The sequence below is a fragment of the Chiloscyllium plagiosum genome, chromosome 34, assembly GCF_004010195.1.
Source record: "Chiloscyllium plagiosum isolate BGI_BamShark_2017 chromosome 34, ASM401019v2, whole genome shotgun sequence".
NCBI classification, from domain to species: domain Eukaryota; kingdom Metazoa; phylum Chordata; class Chondrichthyes; order Orectolobiformes; family Hemiscylliidae; genus Chiloscyllium; species Chiloscyllium plagiosum.
Window position 1 is genome coordinate 21,947,572 of NC_057743.1, and position 26,329 is coordinate 21,973,900.

The 26,329-nt window shown below is 40.0% G+C and overlaps 1 protein-coding gene across 1 annotated transcript in view; it reads left to right on the plus strand.

Annotated features, from left to right (window-relative positions):
- sdf4 (stromal cell derived factor 4) overlaps positions 1 to 23,095 on the plus strand; it is an 85,191-nt gene extending 62,096 nt beyond the window's left edge. Inside the window, exons 4-6 of the mRNA XM_043675817.1 lie at positions 10,344 to 10,502; positions 14,667 to 14,842; positions 19,681 to 23,095. Coding sequence (XP_043531752.1) covers positions 10,344 to 10,502; positions 14,667 to 14,842; positions 19,681 to 19,857 — 512 coding nt within the window. The 3' untranslated portion in view covers positions 19,858 to 23,095. The remainder of the gene's footprint in view (positions 1 to 10,343; positions 10,503 to 14,666; positions 14,843 to 19,680) is intronic.
- Positions 23,096 to 26,329: the final 3,234 nt, after the last annotated feature.

Sequence of the window (26,329 nt, forward strand, 5' to 3'; positions counted from 1 at the left end):
TTGATTTGAAATATCAGGTAGATATTTGCTATTTACATCTGGGGAAATTTTTGCATTGCTTAATCCGCCACTGAAGGGGTTAACTTTTCGATGTCAGAAAACTGAAAATACCTTCTGTTCCATTTGAGGACTCATTTATGAACCAAGTATTGAGAGTATTAACTAAGCTACAATTTAATATATTAGTTGTTCACCTCTCCCAATACACAGTTTTGTTCTGTTCTATTAAATTAATTCCTTGTTTATGCCTAACCGTACAGCACATTAACAAACTGATTTACATTCCTGTGATTTCTTACATAGTAGGCTTTCTCATATTACATTTGCCAGTATAGTGCCAATAACTGGGTGATTATTGTTCTGGACTGATACTGGTGAATATGTCCTATGCCCTGTTTGATGCCAATATTGTATGTCCTGCCTAAGGTTCATTAGCCAAAACTAAACATTGTACTCCAAATAACATTTGACTGAGTCACTGAATCTTCTCTTCTGTGTTCCAACTCCCTTAAGATATGGATTAGTATTCCCAATATTTGTTCTTTCGATTTGTTTCTATAATGTCTTGGACACTCAAATTTCTTTCCGTTCAAGATGATTAAATGTGAAGTCAGGGCAGCACTTGTGAATATGGTCATTTACAGAAAGAGAGAGTGGGTCAATCTACATTAAATAATAAAATTTAAATTGTGTTTTATAGTTTAAACAGTGTAGATTTTGATAAGTCAATCCCTAAGGAACTGATATTGTCCCTCTCCCTCAACTAAGGCATAGAGGGGCTAAGGATGTTTAAGAGCTCTTATGAAGGCTAATGCACCACTCTTTGAAATAATTTTACTTTTGAGATCTGGGGAATGAGAAGGGTTGGTGGATCGGGGGTAGTCTGGGTTACCATATTCTAGTACCTCCGATTGGTATTCACAGATGCGATGCTGGAAAGAACAAGTTTGTGCAACCTCAGCGTGAGGTTGTCTAGCTGAGACCACAACTGTAAGACTGAAAGCCAACTTAGCTGACCAACCACAGACATTGAGAGACATTAATTAATCCTTTTGCTTCCTGTGACCAGCTTTAGAGAAAACAAGAGAAACACTGACTACAGTTTAGAATATCAGCTGAGAGGTGAACAGGGCCAAGACATTTTTAAGATGGGAGCAGTGAAAGAGATTGGCCAGTAAAGTGAATATTCCATTCATGAGCCAGGGTGAAATGGCATCTTTGGTTATTTTCTTTTATGATGGATAATACTGAAATTGAGTTATATTGCAATGAGATTTACTGTAAATATTCTATTCATTTCACAATTTTAAAATAATTCAGATTGGTGAGACAATCTGAGACATATTATCATGGAAAAGATATTTGCCACTAATAATGAAGTCTTGGTCATAAAAATCAGGAAGGTCTTGTGGTGCAATGGGTTGCAATCCTGCCTCTGAGCCAGAAGCTCCGGTTTCAAGTCCCACCACATGGATTTGTCTTCCATGATAGAAGCATTCCTTATGTGGTTCAACAGATTGATTATTTTGCCTACTCATGCTTCCCCTCTATTCCCCAAAGAAAAAGAACTAGTTGTGAAGATATAACAGACATGGCATAGGAATTCCTTCTGGGAAAGATCAGTGTCATTAGGACTAAAAGTGCCTAGTGCAGGCTTGAAATCTGTTGCATGGAGCAAAGGGGAAAGGGTAGAATGTGAACCTGAGGTCATCAGGTCAGTGGAGCAGTGACGGTGAAAATGGGTGGTGGTAATTCTGAATTTTGTAATGACGTTCTATGGTAATTGAAATTTGGCTGTTGCCCTTATTGAGGTTTATTTTTAAATTTTGTGTAGGTTCATGGTTAGGGCTTCAAACCTATCAACCTTTCTGGTTCTTTCCTCTGTTTGGATAGTCTCTGCTATTCCTGAATCATTGGAGAATTTGAACAGACCTGGTTAGATTTATGAATTGGTCACTCTTGTGCATTAGAAACAGTAAGAGCTCAAACATCACATTCCATTTAATATCTCCTTCCTCTAACTGTATGTATCTGATGACCTCCTTCCTTCAGTCAACTATTTCAAGCAAAATTTTAGTCTTGATGTTATTACTTTAGGTTCTGTAACAGGGAAGTGTTTCATGGAAGACCTTGTGGAAATTCACCAACACTGCATTTTTCTTTGTTTTGTGGAAGTGAAAAGCAAAAAGTTAGTTATTTAGTCACCATTCTTTTCTGAGCTTTGTGCAGCTTTGGATTTTTGTCTTAGGAGGTGGTGGAAATGGAGTCATTGAATATTCTTAAGGTTGGTATAGATAAATTCTTGTTGGGCAAGGGTATCAAAGGTTACCAGGAATGAATGGGAATGTGGGGTTTGAAGCACAAACAGATCAGCCAAGATTTTACTGAATGGCAGAGCCAGCTCAAGGGGACAAGTGGTTTTCTATTTCGTGTGCTTGTGTGTAACAGAACATGGCTAGGCTAGCAGGATGGGCAGACATGGAGTAGATGGAATTCAATGCAGAGAAGTTTGAGGTGATGCATTTGGAGTGAATGGATAGCCAGAAGCAGTATAGACTTTAGCATAATTTTAAAGGGTGTGCTGAAGGGGCTACTGACGTGAGACAACCTTTTGAAGATGATTGGACACATTGAGAGTGCAGCTAGCAAAGCAGCATGTGAACTTGCACTTCATAAATAGGTTTGGAGGTGCTGGTGTTGGATTAGGGTGGACAAAATTAAAAATCTCAACACCAGATTATAGTCCCACAGATTTGTTTGGAAGCTGGTGCTTCCAAAGAAACCTGTTGCACTGGTGTGGTGTGATTTTTAATTTGATAAATAGAGACATTGAGTACAAAAGGAGCTTTATAAAGTTCTTGTTAGACTATGACCAGAGTTCCAGCAATAGTGAAGATAAGATTTTCCATGTCAGGATTTTATGTGGCTTGGAGCAGACCTTGCAGGAGGAGGTGCATCTGCTGCTGTTGTTCTTCCAAGTAGGGTAAAGCTTGTGGGCTTGAAAGATGCTCAAAGTTTGTGCGAAAATTTGTAGCTTGGGTGCTCGTTGTTGTGGTTCTGTTCGCCGAGCTGGAAGTTTTTGTTGCAAACGTTTCGTCCCCTGGCTAGGCGACATCATCAGTGCTTGGGAGCCTCTTGCGAAGCGCTTCTGTGATGTTTCCTCCGGTGTTTATAGTGGTCTATCCCTGCCGCTTCCGGTTGTCAGTTTCAGCTGTCCGCTGTAGTGGTTGGTATATTGGGTCCAGGTCGATGTGTTTGTTGATGGAGTTTGTGGATGAATGCCATGCCTCTAGGAATTCCCTGGCTGTTCTCTGCCTGGCTTGCCCTATGATAGTAGTGTTGTCCCAGTCGAATTCATGTTGCTTGTTGTCTGCGTGTGTGCATCATTTTATTGAAGACAATTGTAGACTAAAAATCTTAATCTATATTCTGCCCTTGACATAGCAAAACATCTCAAGTTAGATAAATAATTAAAGGGTAATTACTGGAAGATTTTCCATTTCCTTCATTTAAATGACACCTTGCCCCATCCTGTATTTTATTATTTATTTACATATTCTCCAGTAATTGACCATTCTATGTAGATCAGATCAATTGTCAGAATCCCCCCCCGACTGTTGCTGCCTTCCTCTTCCAGGGACTTTATCATGTGGTTAAAAACAGAAGTTGCTGGAAAAGCTCAGCAGAACTGGCAGCATCTCAGAGTCATAGTCATATAGCACTGAATCAGACTCTTTGGTTTAACCAGTCCATGCTGAACATAATCCCAAACTAAAGTAGTCCCATCTGCCTGCTTCTGGTCCTCCCAAACCTTTCCTATTCAAATGTCTTTTAAATGTTGTAATTCTACTCGTAATCACCAATTTCTCAGGAAGTTCATTCCTCGCGCAAACCACCCTCTATTTCAAAAAACATCGCCCCTCGTGACTTTTTAAAATCTTTCTCCCCTCATCTTAAAAATGAGCCTTCAGTCTTGAAATGCCCATCCTCGGGGAAAGACAACTACTATTAACTCTTTCTCTATCTCTTACTTTTACAAGCTTCTATTAGACCGCCTCTCTACCTGCTACGCTCCAGTGAAAAAAGTCCCAGCCCATCTAACCTTACTTTATAACTCAAATCTTCTATACCTGGCAACATCCTGATAAACCTCTTCTGAACCTTCTCCAGCTTGATAATATCCTTCCTAAAACAGGATGACCAGAAATGGACACAGTATTCAAAAAGAGGCCTCACCAATGTCCTGTACAACCTCAACATGACTTCCCATCTTCTATACTCAAAGGACTGAACAATGAAGTCAAGCATGCCAAATGCCTTTTTAACCATGCTGACTACATATGACACAAACTTCAAAGAAATTATGTACCTGCACCTCTAGGTCCCTCTGTTCTATGACTCTACCCAGGGTCCTACCATTAATTGTGTAAGCTCTACCCTTTGTTGTATCAAAATGCAATACCTCGTATCTATTCAGATTGATCTCCATCTGACGTTTTTCAGCTCATTGACCCATTTGATTCAAGATCCCTTTGTAATCTTAGAAAACCTGGTGACACATCTCCAGTCTGCAAAGCAGCCCACCACCATCCTGTGTCTCCTGCCATTAACCCAATTATGTATCCAATTGGCAAGCTCACCCTGAATCCTACGTGACCTAACTTTACTAATTCGTCTAAAATGTAGAACCTTGTCAAAGGTTTTACTAAAATCCAAATAAACAACATCTGTTGCTCTGTCAATCGTTTTGGTAACTTGCTCAAAAAAACTCAACCAAATTTGTGAGACGTGAGTTTCCTCGCACAAACCCATGCTGACTATCCCTAATCAATTTTTGCCCCTCTAAATGTCCATAAATCCTATCTTTTATATTCACCAACAACAATTTACCCACCACCAAAGTCAAACTCACAGGTCTGTGGTTCCCCGGTTTCTCCTTGCAATCTTTCTTAAACTAAGTACAACATTAGCCACAGTCCAGTCAGCGAGCAACTTACCGTAGTTCTAGATGATGCAAATATTTCTGCAAGGGGTCTCATAATTTCCTTCCTTCTCACAACATTCTGGGATATATCGTATTGGGTCCCGAGATTTATCAACCTTTGTACTCTCTAAGACTTCCCAAATTTCCTGTTCTGTAATGTGAACTGCTTTTAAAACGCTAAAGTTTATTTTTCTGCATCCTATAGATGCCACTTCTTTCTTCACAGTAAAAACTCATGCAAAATATTTGTTATTTCTCCTGTCTCCTGGGGTTCAACACAAAGATGACCACCTTGATCTTTAAGAGGCCCTACCCTCTCCCTAGTTACCCTCTTGCTATTAGTGTATTTGGACAATCTCTTTGAATTATCCTTAACCTTATCTGTCAATACTATTTCATATCCCCTTTTTGCCTTCCTGATTACTCTCTCAAGAATGGTCCTACACACTTTATATTGATTAAGAGATTAAATTGAGCCAAGTTGTCTATATCTAAAATAAGATATACTTTTATACTTGACTAGAATCTCTTTTTATTCATTCATTGTTCTTTAAATTTACCAGCCTTACCCTTCTCTCGAGCAGGAACAAAATGCCTCCGAACGCTCATTATCACCCTCTTGAATGCCTCCCACTTGTCAGGCTTCCTTTTAGCTGAGAACAGTCTATTCCAATCAAAGTTTGGAAGTTCTTGTCTCATACCATTAAAATTTGCCTTACTCCAATTAAAAACTTTAACTATTATGAAAGCTTATCATTTTCCATAACCATTTTGAAACTAATAGCCTTATGATTGTTAGACCCATTGTGTCCTTCCACTTTTACTTCAGTCACCTGCTCTGCCTTATTGCCCAAAAAAAGATTGTTTTTTCCTCCCACTCTAGTAGGAGCATCCACATATTGATATGGAAAAATGTCTTGAGCTCGTTTGACAAATTCTTCACCATGCATACCTTTAACACTATGATAGTCCCAGTCAATGTTGGAAAATTAAAGTCCCCCACTATTAGAACCTTACTATACCTACTTATATCTGAGATCTCCCTACATATATTTGTTTCTAAATTTCTCTCTCACTATTGGGGGGGATATAGTGCAATCCCATCAGTGATTTTTATTTTCTTATTTTTAATTTCTATCCATACATTTTCACTGGATGATTTTTCAGAAATAGCTTCCCTAATTGTAACAGTAATGTATTCCTTAATCAAAAAGACCATCCTCCATCCACTCCCTCTTCCCCCATGCCTCTTTTTCTATCCTTCCTACAGCATCTAAAACCTGGAACATTGAGCTGCCAGTCTTGTCCATCTCTCAGCCAAGTTTCTGTAATAGCTATGACATCCAAATCCCATGTTCTTAAACATGCCCTGAGTTCATCAGCCTTACTTGTAAGATTCCTTCTGTTAGAATAAGTTCAATTTAGTTCTTTAGAGTTACTAGATACTCTGACTCTCTCTCTTGTCTTGCTTCTTTAATTGACGTGCTCTCCTCACATTCAGAACTTACTCCATTAATTCCTCCATTTACACTGCTACTTACAATTCTCCCACTTGCGCTTTTTCAGTACAACCCTTAATAGAATGAGCAAATCTCCCAGCTAAGATATTGATCCCTTTCCAGTTTAGGTTAGACCCATCCTTTTTGAACAGGTCTTTTCTATCCCAAAAGACATTCCAATTGTGCAAAAACCTGAATCCCTGAACAATACACCACCTCTTCAGCCATTGATTTATCTCCTTTATCCTTTTGTTCCTTCCCTCGTTTGAGTTTGGCATTGGAAGAAGTTACAACTTTTAAGGGTATTTTTAAAAAATTTCTACCTAATCTCTCAAATTCACTCTGTAGTGCATTAATCTTTCCTGAAAAATGTCATTCCTCCCAGTGTGTATAACAATTTTCTGGCTTCTCCATTTCACCCTGATTATTTGTTTTGAGGAGATGACCAAACAGGTGGATGAGGGCAAAGCAGTTGATATGGTGTATATGGATTTCATTAAGGCGTTTGATAAGGTTCCCACGGTAGGCTATCGCACAAATTACAGAGGTGTGGGTATTGAGGGTGATTTAGCGGTTTAGGTCAGAAATTGGCTTGTTGAAAGAAGACAGAGGGTGGTGGTTGGTGGGAAATATTTATCCTGGAGTTCAGTTACTAGTGGCTAGTTTTGGGTCCAGTATTGTTTGTTGTTTTTATAGATGACCTGGATGAGCGCATAGAAGGATGGGTTAGTAAATTTGCTGATGTTCCTTGGGTGGATAGAGTTGTGGATAGTGACAAAGGATGTTGTAGGTTACAGAGAGACATAGATAAGCTGCAGAGCTGGGCTGAGAGGTGGCAAATGGAGTTTAATGCGGGAAGGTATGAGGTGATTCACTTTGGAAGGAGTAACTGGAATGCAGAGTACTGGGCTAATGGTTAAGATTCTTGGCATTGTAGATGAGCAGAGAGATCTCGGTGTCCAGGTACATAGATCCTTGAAAGGTGCCACCCAGGTTGATAGCGTTGTTAAAAAGGCATACGGTGTGCTAGTTTTTATTGGTAGAATGATTGAGTTTCGGAGCCATGAGATCATGCTGCAGCTGTACAAAACTCTGGTGCGGCCACATTTGAAGTATTGCGTGCAGGTCTGGTCACCGCATTATAGGAAGGATATGGAAGCTTTGGAAAGGATTCAGGAGATTTCTAGGATGTATGGAGGGAAGGCTGAGGGACTTACGGCTGTTTTAGTTAGAAGAAGTTTGAGAGGTGACTTAATTGAGGCATATAAGATAATTAGAAGGTTAAATAGGTTGAACAGTGAAAGCCTTTTTACTCGAATGTTGATGGCTAGCATGAGGGGCCGTAGCTTTAAATTGAGGGTGATAGATCTAGGACATTTGCCAGAGGTAGTTTCTTTACTCCGTAGTAGGGGCATGGAAAACACTGCCTGCAACAGTAGTAGACTCGCCAACTTTAAGGGCATTTAAATGGTCATTGGATAGGCATATGGACGAGAATGGATTAGTATAGGTTAGATGAGCTTCAGATTGGTTCCATCGAGGGCCAAAGGGTCTGTACTGCGCTGTAATGTTCTCTGTTCTAATATGCTTGAAACATTTAGAGATGTCCTTAAACTTAACACTAGGAAAGCAACAAACCATCCTAAATTTATGCTTACTGCCACAGAATCTCCTGTCTATGCCCCTGACAAGACAGCCCCCGATAACAATAATTCTATTAAATCTTGTTAAATGCTGCCTAACATAAGAATCATTACAAGTGTCCAGTAACTGACTGGTCCTTCCATTTTCCTAGGAGAAAATGGAACTTTTACAGTTCCAAAAGCTGAACATCTGTCTAATAAAGGAATAGCCCGTGGAAACTTCTAAAGTACCTTCTTACCTTTCCTGTCACCTATCTATCAGATTGAGCCTGCTGGGTAATTAACTTTTCTAAATCCACTAGCCATCTCACTCTACATTATGTGTGACCTTAATAACACTAAGCCTTTAAAAAATGTTTCAATAACATCGTATATATAAAATAAGCTATCTTTTATTGCCTACAGAAAATAATGTTAAAATGGAAAAATATTATAACTATATCAAATATACGAAACTTAAATAAAATCAGTCACTTAGTTGATTAACTGAATAAAAGAAATCCTCTTCAATAAATTGCTCAATTCATATCCTTGATGAGCAGGAAGAGGACACTTGGTTATTGCTTTCAATGTTTTACAAACTGAGAGCATACATTTATTCAAAGTTGCATTTGAAGCAGAAATGCAAAGATTCTGAACTCCAAGATTGTTGTACGTTGATTACAGCATCTGTGTAAAGGAAGCTAAGCACCCACGAGAGACTTGGGCTTAAAATACTTCCCGTTGTCTAGAAACATATTCAAGCACACACTTATGTTTGCTTTCAGTAGCTTGATTTTCCTGGCAAATTCTTTTTGTCTGAAGCCAGAGGTTTTAGTAGGAGGGCTATCAGTCCACATCAAACATGGCTGACCAGAGCTTCTCCCACTCTTGCTGTCTGCCTTGGAAGGATTGGTCATGGGCCACATCACAACTTCAACACCTGGGATGAACAATCCCTAATGTGGGATTTGAACCTACAGTTTCTGGCTCACAGGCCATGCACTTATTTTGGAGAGAAGCTAGGGAAATCATTATAAGTCTCTTGTGATTGCCAGTAGTGGATTACTGATCCCCATGTCAATTTAGTAAACTATTTAAAAACTTCCATTTTAAGACAAACATCATATTGAACCTGAGCATAGGTTTCTTACTGGGGCCACTCCATTGTCAAAACTGAATAGGTCATATTCTGGTTTTATTACACCGACCTCTATTTCAGAACAGTTTAAGGCCATGTTTCATTGCAGCACCTCCGGCAAACAGCAAAAGCCTTCCCCTACTGACCTTTCTTTTGTTCCAAAAAGGACATGGATGCAGCCCAGTTAAATTCCATCAACCTTGCAACTTAACAACATGCAAGAACACCATGTACTGTATTACTGTTGTGAGCCACTTTTAAATATGGGAATGAAATTGACCTCCTTTTGTGGGATGTGGTGAGCAGATATCCACAGCAGACCCATTTATAGCTACCTTTCTGTTTCTTTTATTCTTTCATGGATGTTGATGGCAAGGCCCTAATCTGCTGCTCATCCCTTATTGCCCATGACTTGAGTGGCTTGCTAGGTCAATTCAGAGGGGTAGTTGAGCATCAACCATATTACTGGAGAATCTCGAGTGGCATGTAGGCCAGACAAGGGAAGTGTAGAAGATTTCTTCCCCTAAAGCACATAATTGGACTAGATGTGTGTGTGTGTTTTTTTTTTTTTAATAACAATTGATGATTAGTTTCATGGTCACCATAATTTAATTTCAATGCCAGATTTATCTATTAATTGAATTTGAATTCTACCAACTTCTGTACAGCAATATTCCCCAGGTAATTAGTCTGGGCCTCTTGTGTTGCTAGTCCAGGTAGCGTTACCAGTATACCTCTGCCTCCTGGGTTTATTATTAATCCAGGCGTTAGGAGCATTTTTGCCATCCATTTTGCCCCGCCAATTTCTGGAGCACTGAGAAGCCAGTGCCATTGATGGATGAATGTTAATTGTACTGTCTCAATGTCATTGTTAGAAAAACTAATTATTTAATGTGGGGACTGCTAACCCCACAAAACCTCAACCAAGTTGAAATATGTAATTGAAATACCCAATATAATATGTGAGATTGCAATAACTGTATGGCCTCACTGTAAACCTGGAAATGCTATTGTTATCTGCCCAAATTATTTTCATCTCCAAAAAGAGCTCTCCTCACAAAGTACATTGAATAAAGTGCTGTCTTGTTGATTTGCAGCTCAGGAACTTCTGGATAACCTGAAAGATCGGTGGTTTCAGGCTGATGAGCCTCCAGCAAACCATCTCCTGAATGAAGAAGAATTCTTGGCTTTTCTTCACCCAGAACATAGCCGTGGAATGCTCAAATTCATGGTTAGGGAGATTATCCGTGATTTAGGTAAAATGATTTCACCATTTTTAATAGGCGTGAATGTTTAGTTTTAATTAATGCTAGCAGAGTTAATTCTGCACAATTGATAATACATTCAATGGGGGCGCAGTCCGATTTGTAAGACTAGTAGTATTCTGCCATGTAATGCACATTGCATCAAATCAGTGTTAAGTAAATGAGATTTAAATTCCAATTGGAGTTTAATTGTTGCTTGATGAAGGAGCTTTGGAGATTGATTGACTTCACAAGAAATTCCAGAGTCTGGCTTTCTTTGTTATTTTTCATTACGCAATGACTGTTGTGGAACGGATGTAAGATTTCTTGAAAATAATGACTAATATTAAAGTTCAGATGGAGGAAGCAGTTCATATGCTTACGGGATCCTGGGTTTTATAAGCACGGGCATAGAGTGGAAATGTAAGGAATTTACGATAAATTTTATAAAACATTGGCTCAGTCTCAAATGGAGTATTATTGACTTCTGGGTTCTGCCATTTAGGGAGGATGTGCAATTATTAAAGAGGCTGCAGAAAAGATTTAGGAGAACAGATCCTGGGGTGAGATACTTCAATTATGTGGATGGATTGAAGAAGCTGGGTGTTCTCCCTGCTGAGGAGATTTGATGGAGATGTTCAAAATCCTGAGTGTGGGCACAGCAAATAGGGAAAAAAAAACTAGCCTCCATTAGCTGGTTTGTCTCAAGTTAAACACAAAATGAAATGATATAGTCTGTTTGTTTTGCTCCTTTTGAACTGCCTCTCTTCAACACTTTGAAAATTGTAATAGCTATGGACTTGAGCTTTGTCTTTTCAGAGCAAATACCTGTGTTTTGATACAACCCTGACTGACCAATGTTTCCTCTATCTGATCATCATCTTGTATTGTGGCTTAGGCTGACCTCAAGTCCCATGACAAATTTGTTTCTGTTGCCTACTAATGAACTAGTCTAGCTCAGAGACCATGAGCAATCAGAAGTTGAAAAATTAAAACTGGTGCAATTGAACATGCTACTTTCTCATTTTAAATTTGTTTGCAGGACACCATGGCAAGGTTCCATTTGTTACTTTCCCTAGTTATCCTGAGAGGATAACTGCAAGTTCAGTCATGATGGTAGGGAATTCTAAGATGTCAAGCTAATACCAATGTGTGCAGAACAGAGGAAAGCTCAAATTATTTTCTGAAGTTGAGTTTGAAGGGCATTGTTTGAAGGGCAGAGCTTTGCCCTGTGTCGAGCAGGCTATCGATCATGTTAGTCCAAGCTGCAGAATGAAAGAAGTAAGCAAATGCCAAGAAATACTCTACTTTTATCAATCGCATGGGACACTCAGATCATTTCAGGTTGTGCTAGGGAACACTAACTCGGAATTCTGTTGAGCAATGTGAGCAGGTCTGATAGTTGGCAGAGGGGTCTTATGGACAAGATGCAAGAAAAAAATTATACACCTATAAAAGTTGCTGAGGAATTCAAATTGCACAAAGTATTTCAATAAACACTGCTTTATCTTGATATTTTACAGATTAGAGACAGTGAGATGGGACATGCTTTTGGGTTTTCTAATGACCTGCTGCAAACAGTCCGACACATACTCCAATGTTTCCAAAACATTTCTCTTGTTGGAATAGACTGTTATTTTTGAGAATTCTATCTAGTTTTGATTCAAAGATCTCCTAGCCTTCCTCTCTCAACCAGTGTAGTAATTGTAAAGTGTGTAGTGTGATATCCTGAAGCACAGTCGATTCTCTCCAAATGCAGTAATAAGCCAGTAATGTGATTCTGCTGGAGCATGAAGTGAATTAAACAGTTGACATGATTTCCCAGCAACCTGCTGGTAATAATCAAATGGTGAGATTTCCTATTGCATTCCTCTTTTATCAAAGTACCCATTCTGTAGATTCCTGTAAAGATTTATTCTACTGATCAATCTCATACTCACATCGTCAGTAGACGAAAGTTGTATGAACCTATATGAATATGGAATCCAGTGACAAGAAAAAGTCCTTAACTCCAAAAACAGCACCACCTGTAACAAGGAAATTGTGCCTGTAGGAAAAAGTGTAAGGAGCGAGTGTGGAAAAGCTATTCAGCAAAAGGTTAAAAGCACACTGAACCCCAGAAGTTAAAAGCAAATTACTGTGGATGCTGGAATCTGAAACCAAAAATGAGAAAATGCTGGAAAATCTCAGCAAGTCTTGCAGCATCTGAAAGGAGAGAAAAGAGCTGTTTCGAGTCTAACTGACCCTTTGTTAAAGCTAAAAAAAAAAGGAGAAATAGGGAAGTATTTATACTTAGCTGAGAGAAGGTGAGTCATGGCTCCAGAAGCAAAGGTAGCAATAAAGAGGTGATAATGACAGTGCACAGAGAGATTATAGGGAGATTAGGATCTGTGAATGACCAAGGCTGAAGCCAGTGCTATGTGACAAAATATGTGGGGGATGGGTGAAGCAGAGGCAAAATGGAAAACAGAGGAGAAGGGTAGCAAAGGGGGAAGAGGAGAGGAAAAGGTGATGAGAGAGTAGGGAGCGAGAGAAAGAGAGACAATCAAGAAATAAGAGGTACAGAACAGTGAAAGAAATATATATTTAAAAAAATAAAATTACAGAGCAGAATGAAAACAGAGGGGTTGAGATGGGATAATCATCTGAAGTTGTTGAATTCAGTGTTGAGACCAGCAGGCTGTAACGTGCCTAGTCGGAAGATGAGATGCTGTTCCTCCAGTTTGCGTTGAGCTTCACTGGAACATTGCAGCAGGCCAAGGACAGACATGTGGGCATGGGAGCAGGATTGTGTGTTGAAGTGGCAAGCCACGGGAAGGTCCGGGACCTGGTTGTGTACAGACCGAAGGTGCTCCGCAAAGCGATCACCCAGTCGGCGTTTTGTCTCTCCGATATAGAGGAGACCACATTGGGAGCAACGAATGCAATAGACCAAATTGAAAGAGGTACAAATGAAATGCTGCTTAATCTGAAATGAGTGTTTGGGGCCTTGGATGGTGAGCATGGAAGAGGTAAAGGGGCAGGTGTTGCACCTTCTGCAATTGCATGGGAAGGTGTCGTGTGTGATGGGAGAGGTGTTAGGTGTGATGGAGGAGTGGACTAGGTTGTCCTGGAGGGAACGATCTCTGCGGAATGCAGACAGGGGGAGGGAAGGGAAGATGTGTTTAGTGGTGGCATCGTGTTGGAGTTGGCGAAAATGGCTTCACATTCTTTGCATGTGAAGGCTGGTGGGGTGAAAGTTGAGAACAAGAGGGACCCTATCCTTGTTCTGGCAGCGGAGGAAGGAGGTGAGGGTCATGGCACGGGAGATGGGCCGCACGCTGTCGAGAGCCCTGTCAACAACTGTAGGTGGTAAGCCACAGTTGGAGAAGAAGGAGCACATATTAAGAACACCGCTTTGGAAAGTGGCCTCATCAGAACAAATGCGGCGGAGGCGAAGGTGCCGAGAGAAAGGGATAGAGTCCTTACAGGACTTAGGGTGAGAAGAGCTGTAGTCCAGATAGCTGTGGGAATTAGTGGATAGACTGTTGCCGGAAATGGAGATGGAAAGGTCAAGGAAAGGAAGGCAAGTATCGGAGATGGACCAGGTGAAGGTGATGGAGGGATGGAAACTGGAAGCGAAGTTTATGAATTTTTCCATGTCAGGATGAGAGCATGAAGTCGCACTGAAATAATCATCGATGTACCGATAAAGCAGTTGTGGGAGGGGACCCAGGTAGGCCTGGAATAAGAAATGTTCTACATACCCTGTGAAAAGGCAGGCATAGCTAGGACCCATGTGGATACCCATTGCTACACCTTTGATTTGGAGAAAATGGGAGGAGTTGAAGGAGAAGTTGTTGAGAGAGAGAACAAGTTCAGCCAGGCGGAGGAGAGTGGTGATGGATGGAGATTGTTTGGGACAGAGGTTGCTGGATTCAAGCATCGCTTGTGGCATTTTTGGTGACCTCTTTTGGAAAATGATTGACAGTGTCCTAAATCCCAGGGTAGGGTCCATCTTGACACTTGGGAAGGGGGCCCAACCTGGTGAGGTGCAGCAGTCTTTACACTTTACATGATTCTCTCTCTTCTCCTCCTCCTCCCCCCCCCCCCCCCCCCCCCCCCCACCCCGTGTGCATATGTGCACACACACACACACGCACAGTAACGCTAATACATTGGGATTCTTTTCTGCAGATCAAGATGGAGACAAAAGGTTGACTGTATCGGAATTCATTTCATTGCCAGTTGGCACAGTGGAAAACCAAGAGGCTCAAGACATAGATGACGATTGGGTCAAGGAAAGAAGAAAGGAGTTTGAGGAGGTTATTGATGCTGATCGAGATGGCATTGTCACAATGGAAGAGCTGGAGGTGGGTATTTTCTTCAAAAACCCTTTAGTAATGATGAGAGCGTTAAAACCACATTATTTTTGAGAACACGAACGTAGGTTAAGCGGATTGTATATAATATTACTTATAATTGGAAGGGAGTATTTGGCAGCCACACAATAGCTGCATGTCATACAAATATTTTGGTTTTTGCTGTCAAAATTGATATATCGCTTTTCTTTTGCACCATCTTGCAATCTACATTTAAGATCAACACCAATCTATGTTCAATACCGGAAACCTTAACTCTGGGTACAGATCTGTAGTAACTGGCAATGGTAATTTCTTAAAAATAAGATATGCAAACTATGATTGTGCTATTAATTACACACCTCTGCAAACCCGCTTTACCCCAATTTAGGCAAATAAAGATCAAAATGTGAACAAATGAGATAAGGATAAAAAAAAAAGTCCAGACCATATAATTAACTTTTATATGAACTGATTCGTCAGATTTACATAGTGTGACAAGTTAAATTCATTCCTACTGGCATCGTGATTGCTTAGATTGGTATTTGGCATGCGTTCCTGCTATCCAAGGAGAATAAACATTTCTCAAGATTGGTATCTGCTGGATGTTACCCAGTTGTCTTCCAGTCAAATTCTTGAAAATTGCTGATGCCACCTCTCAGAATGAAAGCAATGTTTGGTGTAGCATTTTAGCTAAATTGATCCAGAAGGTCAGGGTTTGATCTTCAGCCTCTGGTCAGTTGCCTAAGGTCAACCTAGCCAACAGTTCATGTCGTAGATTTGGCCTTGTTGACTCTTTATGGACTGAATTTAATGACTGTTGTGGTTACTCTATCCACCAGCCAGATAGTTGATGGCACCCCTGCTATATCCATTTTCAGCAGCTCCAGCAGGATTTGATACCTATCAGTCAGATGACTGCTGGTTTTTGAGTTTTTAAGGATGGCGAAAGTGCTGAGGGACTTCTGTACTGTCAGAACCTAGTTAAACCATTCCTTGTCTTCCTCTCGTGGATATAAGGATTCCAATGCACTATTTGACCAAGTGCGGAAAGAGTCTTCCCAGCCTCCTGACCAATATAAACAAAAATGATGAGCTGGTTATTATCACATTGCTGTGTGCAAATTAACTGTTGTTTCCTTTGTTATGCAACTCCCTGAACTTCGAAAAGTATTTTACTGCCTGTAAAGTACTTTTGAGGCGGGGGGGGGGGGGAGGGTAAATTTTCCCATTAATGCACTATTGATGTGAAAGGAACTATAGAAATGCAAATCTTTTCTTTCTATGAGATGTTTAAAATATTGAGCACTAGAAGTTACAATGGAACAGATTGGGTTTTCCTCCTTGTACCGAGTTGTTGAATAAGCAGACGTTCCCCATCACCCACAAAAACCAAGTAAGCTGTACTCAAGTGCAGTTTCTTTTAACAAAAACAAAAGGAAGTGGAGAACTCTGCAAATGTGTTTTGCAGCTTTGTCAATGAACTGGCAGATTTATCTTCATTTCAAGACGTATTTTGAGAGAGCCCTTGTACCATGTGAAAATTGTAGGTAAAAATAAAGACTTTAATGGTTAAAGTTCATTTAAGTGTAAAACCAGAGTAAAATGTTTCTGAGAACTGAATTTACCACTTTCCAGGAGTGGTTGAGGTTCTGTGTATCTTGCCTTGTGTAAAGGGAAGTGGGTAAGGCTTCTTGCTAATAGCTTGCTTTCTTTTGCTGAGTTACATTAGTTTAATTTCTGTTTGAATGTTTTCAACTTTGTTACAATTCCAGTTAAACACTGCTTCTCCCTTACTCCAGTGCAGGGTCTTGGATTCGGAGTTTCACAGTCACACTTCGTGACTAAGAAAATAAGAAAGACTTGCACTTAATGGCACCATTCATCACTTCAAGGCATCCTAAGCACTTTCTTCATGTACTTAATTGACTATAATCCACCCCTTTTTTTTGAGAGGGTGAAAATAGTTTATTAATCACATTTTCCTTATTCTGTTGACGTGACCTTCTTGGCTCTGATCTTCCTCAGGTTGAGTTTCAACTCTTTTCCTCCACGAATGTACACAGTGACCAGTTCTTAAAGCTATGCAACCAATCCTATTTCTCCTGAATTTTATTTGACCTATCCTTGTTTAGAATTTCTTCCTCTTCAGTTTGGCATCTTTCCTCCAGCTGAGGGGAAGCAGAAAATGAGACTTGTAGCATTGCCAGAAAGGAGTACTGTTGATTTAGAACAATACAGTTTTTGATTCGTGTTTTTGGCTAACCAGTTCATTGTTAGAGGCATTGCAGTTTTCCGAAATTCATAACCACGGGAGACATTTCCAGCATCCAACATCAATGCTCAGTACATTTTAGTACCAGCATCAGACTGTCCTTGTGTGAGTATAGCATGGGCCAGTCTTGCTTTTCGCAGATGAACAAAGCTCATACTTCCCTTTTTTTGTGATATGGCTTCCTTTCATCTTTGGTTTTGTGATGTTTGTGCCTATTGTTTTGAGAAATACACATTTCCCTGTTGATTGCTCCCATTCCTACACTACAATTTTTATGCATCAAACATTCATAAACAGCAAGTGATAATGAGCATATGATCTATTTTGGCCATGTTGCTTTAGGTGTACATATTGACCAGGGCGCCCGGATAGTATTCACCTGCTGCTCTTCAAAACCGTGCGACAGGATCTTTTTGTATCGCCGTGAGAGACCAGATTCTGTCTTAATTTTAACATTTCATCCAAACCTACCCGTTCCTCAGGTGGCACTACTGCTGTTTAAGTTGGAGTCTTTGAAAAGGGTTAAAATAGTGAATGGTGCCCCTTGGCCGAAATCTCGCCTATTCGCCTTTCCCACAGTGTAATGTCTGCACAATTCTGATCTATTTGTTTTAGGAAAGATTGAAAAGCCCAATGTCTAATTGATGCAATGGCACTCAGATGTTCTAGGAGCAGGACACAGTTGCTGGACTTTGAGGGTGATCATTTCTGTCCTCAGTAAAATAACAGGGCTGAGTGCTGCTTTGAGATCCTGAGGCTCATGGCAGGCTGGCTGTTCAGGAGCTGTCATGATCCAGAGAGCCACGTCATGCTTTCTTAAGAGAGTATAGATTACAGCTATTTAGAATAAATTAATACCTTGATCCTTTTTCTTTAAAAAGAGGGAATGGCATGCAACTTGTCAGTGGTCCCCTCTCATTGCCAGGGACCCAGGTTAAGTTCCACCATTGGGCAGCTGTCTCTGTGGAGTTGCACGTTCATCCCATGTCTGCGTCTGTCCTCTCAGTGGAAAGATATGCAGATTAGGTGGATGGACCATTTTAAATTTCCTCGTAGTGTCCAAGATGTGCAGGCTAAGTGGAAATATACATGAGAAGTTCAGGGTTAGGGTCGGGAACGCAGTGTGATGATCTTCAGAGGGTCAGTACAGACTCAATGGGCCAAATGGTAGGGATTCTGATTCTATAGAATGCTATTCACATCCACTGGACTTCTGAAAGCACTTTAGAGTCACAGATGTACAGCACAGAAACAGATCCTTCAGTCTAACTAGACCATGCCGACCAGATATTCCACCTAATCTAGTCCCATTTGCCAGCATTTGGCCCATATCCCTCTAAACCCTTCTTATTCTTATACCCATCCAGATGCCTTTTAAATGTTGCAATTGTACCAGCCTCCACCACTTCTTCTGGCAGCTGATTCCATAAATGCACCACCTCTGCATGAAAAAGTTGCCACTTAGGTTCCTTTTATATCTTCCCCTCTCACCCTAAACCTATGCCCTCTAGTTCTGGGTTCCCCCGCCCCAGGAAAAAGACTTTGTCTATTTGTTCTATCCATGCCCCTCATAATTTTATAAATCTCTATAAGATCACCCCTCAGCCTTCGCTCCAGGGAAAACAGCCCCAGCCTATTCATCCTTTCCCTACAGTCAACTCCTCCAACCTGCTTTACAACAAATGAACTACTTTTTGAAGTGTAGTCACTGTGGTAATGTACGAAATCTAGCATCCAATCTGCAAACAGTAAGCTGTGTAAACGTTAATATGATAATGACCAGATTCACAGTTTTTGTAACACTGAAGGAGGAATAAATATTGGCCAAGCTACTGTGAATGACTCCACTGCTCCTTTTCAAGTGAATGCCATGGGATCTTTTATATTCACTCAGTCAGACAGGAGGAGCCTCAATTTAACATCTCCATCCTGGGCTTGAGTGTCAGCTTTGATTTTTGTTCTCAAGCCCTGCTTCAAGGTGTGTGTGTGCACTACCAACTGAGCCATGGCTGATACACTGCAGTTTATGTTGAAATCTCATTGGATTGATAGCTCTGAAGCTGCAGCTACTGAGGAGTCAAAGTGAGGTAGGTGGTTAGAATTGAACAAAACCCAAAAGTTGGGCAATACTCTCCTCAATAGCAGGTAAGTATACAGGTTTGTATTTGTTAAAGTGCTTGTATCTCCATGTGGACAGTGACTTAAGGAAGTGGGAGTTGGTTGGTAAAAAGAGTCACATTTTTCAGAGAAACTTCTCCCAAACAAGGAAAGCTACAAGAAAAGAATTCATTTGAGAAGAATGAATCACAACTGCTTTTTCCAGCTCTTACCACGGATGGAAGACAAAGGAGCTTGAATTAGATGCTATGTTCTAGCACTGCTTGTCATCACATAGCCAAAAATTAAATAAATGCAACAAAACACGAACAAAAAGCTGAGGGTTAGTAGCCTGCTGAGTGTTATGAGATATATGTTTGTGACTTTTCTCATTAAAAAAATCTGCCTCTTCAAGTTCATGCTTTGCTCTCCCACGTAGAAATCAACTGTAGTTAATTTGGTATTATTAAATTGACAGGAATACATGGATCCCATGAATGAATACAGTGCCCTGAATGAGGCCAAGCAGATGATAGCTGTTGCAGATGAGAATCAAGACCACTACCTTGAACTAGAAGAGATCCTGAAATACAGCGAGTACTTTACAGGAAGTAAACTAATGAATTACGCTCAGAGCGTTCATGAAGAATTCTGAAAAGCAAAGATCCTGTATCAGAATCATCTACTTGGAATCTCCAGTTGTATCAACCAGAAATATGCTTATTGAAAAATTGCTTTTCATATTACTGCTGTTTGTATCCTGTTAAATTTCCCCAGCTATTCAAGACTTTGTCAACCTTAAAACAGTAAGACCGCTTATTGCTTTGTGTAAAGTCTCATCTCTCAGAGAAAACCAAGCAGTCCCCGCTTTAATGCTATAATTTCTGAACGACCACAAAGTGTGAGATGGAGCAGTGTTTAGGGACCAGTGAGTGTGACCAGTACTGTGTATCACTCAGACAAGCTGGCCCATAGAGGACTCTTGCAACATTGTGCTAGGATGAGACGAACTCTTCATGCTGAGTAGTCACAATTGCTGTACCTTGTTGAGTTTGCATTGAGATACATCACCATTGTCAGCTATTGTGAAATGTAATATGAATCTCCACTAAGATATGGTGAAGAGCTTCTTGCTCATCCTGCAATCAGCAATGGCACTGCTGTAACCAGGACACAGTGGTTACATTAATTGGTAATGAATGTCCTATTAATAATCAAAATTTGTAGTTTCCTTTTAAAAGCTTACATGGCTGCTACAGTTGGTTTACATGCAGTGAATTTGCAAATTACCTCAAAGGCAGCAAGAAACAACAGCATGTACTGAGATTGTGAGACTTCTAACCATGATCCCTATCTAAAGTGTTAGTCCAGTAGACATGCCAGACAGGATTCTCTCTCCTAATCTGATCACAATTTTTATCACAGTGGTTTGTTGTGCCTTTGGAAATACAAAAATAGTGTAAGTGCAAAAGGCAAAGTTCATCCAGTTGCAGAAGCAGGATTCCTGAATTCTGTCTCTAAAATTCTGGTTTTGTCTGTGTGATGTTTCACCACAGATTTATATAAATGAACAAGATTACTGTCTCCCTCAAAATGTACAGAGCTCAAGTTGTTTTTACCATAAACTCGTCTGTCCATGGTAAATGCTGCCAGATCGTAATTAAGAAATGGTTACCAGAGACTCTGAACTGTGCTTGAAGGAGATAGTTAATGATCTTTAGTATTAATCCAGTGTTACTCTCTGCAAGATTAGTGTTCTGCAATCAATACAGTAATTTGAGTTGATATATCTATATCAACAGAACTCTTTGAAAGGTTTTGTGGTAGAAGATTTTCAGGATAATAAAGCAATGTTTCAATATTGCTGTTTTTTTCCCTAGGAATTATCTTTGCAATTGGTACCTAATGCATTTGTTTTCATAGTTTTGCAGAAAGCCTATGATACAAGTTTAGATCACAGAAGAGCATTCCAGAATGAGTGTCTCAAAAAGTTAGCTGTACCAGATTATGTTGCTGTGCTGGAATTTCATTAAACCACCATTGATAGTAACTATTTGAGTTACCAGGGAAAATCTGATAATTTTATGAATATTTGCTTCAGTAATTTGAACCAGCTTTATCTTGCTATACTTTCGGTTTGACGTTGATTACCTTTTCTCATAATATTTATTGTTCAAGTGAATCTGTTTATGACACGTGCACTTATCTAATAAAATCATGGCTGAGAGAAATAAATGCATTAGAATTGTTTTTAGTGATCAAAATGAAGAATAATGTTTTCGCACGTGTTTAGATGAGTTCCAGTGTTTCAGGGTGTTGTGGTACAACATGACCCTTTTTGAGATATCATGCATTGCAAGCATTGCTTTTGTATCTTTGTGTAACCTAATGTAAAGTTCCTCCCAATCACACTGTGATTTCCAATTGCCTGCTAAATGTATTCCTCTACAGTGCACCAAAGGTTGTGACAATTTATTGTGAATTTTAAATATTTTTTCATTTTGTGAGGCACAACCAAAATCATTTGTGCAAAAGTGTATGGAATCAAGGATTATATGACCCGGCTACCATAATTTAAATATCCGCTTATTGTAACAATGCAAAACAGTAGGTGCAACTGAACATTCTTCAAAAGATTTCATTGTTATGCTTTTGGATGGGCACATTTAACGCTTTATTTGGTATGAATTGTATAAGTATCCGGTTGCTTGTAGTGAGTGAAATTGGAAAGGAAAAATAAGTAGAGTTTTCATTTCCAAATTATAAATTTTGCCACAAAACAACAAAAAAATTAGAATTGTTCCCCCAAAATAGCAGTGCACAAATTAACAGAGAATGTGTCCATCTGGAACAGATGGAGACCATTCCAACCCATCTGATTAGTTGTGTACTTGAAAAATCACAAACATTGTTATTCATAGAGATGTACAGCATGGGATCAGACCCTTCGGTCCTTCCTCCATCTTCTTTACTATTTACAGGTATCGAGTTTTCTTTTGAATCTATACACACTGTCAGTCTGTTACTTCCTCGTTCCTCCATTTGTATAATGAGCATATCAGGTGCAAAGTAATTTGTTCATTTTCTTTAGTCTTTTGTGATACTTTGTTAAGATTTTACAGTAATGCCTTGGAGCAATTGTGTTCAGTTAATATCATCCATAAAACGTTGGAAAGATCGCCAAGTTTAAAGGTAGGAGAAAGACTGAGACTCTTGAGTTTAAACTTTTTTCTGCCAGTATTGGAAAAGAAGATCTCATTAAAAGTATGTAAAACAACATGAAACAATAGATAAACCCAGAATATAATTCAAAATAAAATGAAGAATAGATCAAAAATTCACATTTAAATGGGTGGAAAGTAGGTGGAGCTGCTAGCATAGTGTCATTGGACTGGTAATACAGGGCCCCAGGGAGATGTGAAGTCAAATCCCATCATGGCAGCCAGTGGAATTTAAACCAATAATATTTTTTATAAATAACATACAAATGCTAAAACAGATGAAAAATTTGCACTATAAAGCTTAGAAATCATAGAATTACTCCAATGAAAATGTAGTCTTGATCATTTACAGTGACATTATCTGTCTATACTGCTGTCTCCACATTATGGTATTTCTTTTGTTTCTTTAAACCATTTTGAAGGAGGTTTTTGAGTGATACACTTTAATGTGGAATAACAGGGGAGATGAACAGTCAGCTTTCATTGTTCTTTCGTAAACCACAAGTGGTGCGGCATGTTTTGTAAAACAGCCCAGTCTTTTCAGTCACAAAGTACGTGCATCAACAAATTTGAACAATTGAAATTTGATATTGTGCATCTTTAAATGTATACAAGTAGAAATGATTTGAATGTTTATCGAGCAATTAAAATGGAAACAAGGTGGCAAAATTTCAACTGTATTCTCGAGCTTTCTTGACTTTGCTTAGTAACTGTACAGTGTCATAGGAATAATGGAGAATCTTCGACATGTTGAACAGGAGGAATTTCTCCAGCATCAGGTGGCAATTTTGGCAGAAATTCACAGAAACTGTGTTTGTAAAGACAATAGGAACACCAGGCTTTGACTGTACCTGCAAATGATTGACAACTTGGAGAACAGATTCCATTGCAGAATGTTCTTTGACCCAGACTTCCTGGACCTTGCAAAGACAAAGAGCAGTCTGCGCATATGCATCTTACACCCAACATTTGCAAGTGTTTTTTGAAGCTTTTTGCCCATCTAGAAGTATAAAAAAGTAACTAAATTATATAGGGCACCTCAACTGGGGTTGGGACTCTAATGTACTAAATAAGCCTAACATCTCTTTAAGGTTTTCTTTCTGGATGTGTGAAAAGAGGCTGTCATGAATTTTGTACACTAATCATACCCTGTGCAGTCTGAGTGCAGGCCATCTATTTAATTGGATTCACACCTATTTGGTATTAAAACTACTGCATATCAGTTTTGACCAATTTATTCAATCACTGGAGTATGCATTGACCAGGCCACTATGGCGCTAAGGCTGGTGAAGGCAAACTTAAACCATCACTCTCAATCTTCAAAGGAAGTCATGCATGTTAGGGCTGCTATGTCCAATGTAAGTTACTAGTGCATGTGTGTTTGACCAGAAACTCAACTGGACTTGCCACATAAGCATAGTAGCTACAAGAGCAGGTCAGAGGCTTGAAATACTATGGCAAGTAACTGACTACCTGATTCCCCAAAACCGATCTATCACCTACAAGACACAAGCCAGGATTGTGGTAGAGTACTCGCCACTTGCCTGAGTGGTGCAGCTCCAAAACACTAAAGCTTGACACCATCTAGGACATCTGCTTGATTGGCACAAATCCGCAAACATGGATTTCATCCTCTACTACTGACACTCAGTGCATTTACAAGATGCACTGCAGAAATTCACCGAAGACCTTAAGGCAGCACCTTCCAAACCCATGACCATTTCTATCTAGAAGGGCAATGGCAGCAGAGATTTGGGAACACCGCCATCACCTTCAAGTTCCCTTTCAAGCCATTCACCATCCTGACTTGGAAATATATTGCCATTCCTTCACTGTTGCTAGGCCAAAATTCTCGCATTCTCCCCCTATGGCATTGTGGGTCAACCCAGAGCAGGTGAACTGTTGTGCTTCAAGAAGGCAGCTCACTGCCACCTGAAGGGGAACTGCGGATGAAGAAATAAATGCTGGCCAGCCAGTGACAACCACGTTCCATGATGAATATTTTTTTAAAGAAATCTTATTTTTGTCCAAATTATTGTAGAAATATATTTTCAGTCAGCCACCCACAGAAGTGCTGAGTCCTGTGTAAATAGGCTTCCGCTCAGGTTTCAACCTATCAGACCTATAGGAAGTGGTAATTACAAATCTCCAAAAATAATTATTGGTGAATGAGTTATCTCCAACACTGAATCAGTAAACTGGGCAATTCTAGTGAAGTTTTTTGTTCCTTGTTTCTGCTAAGATGATTCAGTGTACCAGTTCAAACTCTATACATGTCTCATGCCCTTCTCCAATATCACACAATGATAGATATTATATGGTTAAAAAAAAAATCACACAACACTAGGTTATTGTCCAACAGGTTTATTTGGAAGCATTAACTCCACCTGATTGATGTTAACCTGAAGAGCTTTGCAGAATTCAGCTCTTTCCCACCTGCGCCTCAATCCATCCTGCCACTGTATCTTTCAATGAGTGTCCCACCAAAAGCCAGCAAGGGATTTTTCACCATCTCATCCCGTCACTGGCCAAGTCTTCTATTCGAACACAACACATGGCATCCATGTGAAAATGCAATTTGCAAATACCAGAGACACATACAGAAACTAAAGATTACTCCGATCCATTCTCCTAGTCTGTCCTGTGTTCCCATTATGGCCTTATAAGATAATTGTCCACGAATTATAGTTCAGGAAGTGATAGGCAGCTATGCTCTCCATGAGGACACGCCTTGACTAGTTCATCCCAAGAAATTCTGTTCCTGTGAATTTGCTGGCTATAGACTAGTGCATGTCATTGCTGCTAGGGTAGTCAGGTTCAGTTGATATTGCTTCATACAACGTGTAGGTGGAAGGAGAACAAGCAAAAACCCATTTGAAAGTGGAAAGCATATGCCTCTCCTATAGTGCCTCTGCCAGTAATTATGCACACCAGCACTTGCTTTATTCTGTGGGACAACAGATTAAGTATGTGAAGAATTTTTGGACTGCTCCCCCTCCCCCAATCCATTCTTTTGAGCTCAGTACCCATAAGTGATCTGTTTGTAAGTTCTGAGAGCTGTAGGTAACTGCTTGATTTACCGTGAGTTTCGATGCTTCAATGTGCTACGTGCAAATTAGAAATTGACTTGTCTACATTGTCCAATACATAGCTCTGCTGACCAGCTCTCTAGTGCATCCTCCTCTAGACTGGGCTTTGGAAACTACATTGGATTGGAATTTGAATGTGTCCTCTGGTGAGCTGTAGCATCAGCAGTCCAATTGCTCTGCCCTTGATCTCACATCTTTGTCCTTGGTGCACTACTTGTTGGAAACACTTTTTTATTTACTGGTGGGACATGGGCATCACTGGCTGGCCAGTGTTTATTGTATCTCCTTCGTTGTCCTTGAGAAGTTGGTGGTGAGTTGTGTTGCTGAACTGCTGCAGTCCACCTGCTGTAGGTGACACACAATGCCATTAGGGAGGAAATGCTAAGATTTGGTCCCAGTGACAGTGAAGGAATAGCAATTTATTTCCAAATCAAGATGGGGAGTGCCTTGGAGGGAAACTTGCTGTTGGTGGTGGTCCTATGTATCTGCTGCCCTTGCCCTTCTAGATGGTCCTGGGTTTGGAAGGTGCTGTTGAAGGATCTTTGAGTTTCTGCAGTGCATCTTGTAGATAATATACACTGCTAATACTGAGTGGAGGGGGTGGATGTTTGTGGATGTGGTGCTACTCAAGCAGGCTGCTTTGTCCTTGATAGTGTCAAGCTTCTTGAGTGTTGTTGGAGCTGCACTCATCTGGGCAAGTGGGTAGTATTCCAACACATTCTTGACTTGTGCCTGTAGATGGTGGACAGCTTTGGGGAGTCAATGATATTTGCACCATTGAATGTCAAGTGACAACGGTTGGATTGTGTCTTTTTGG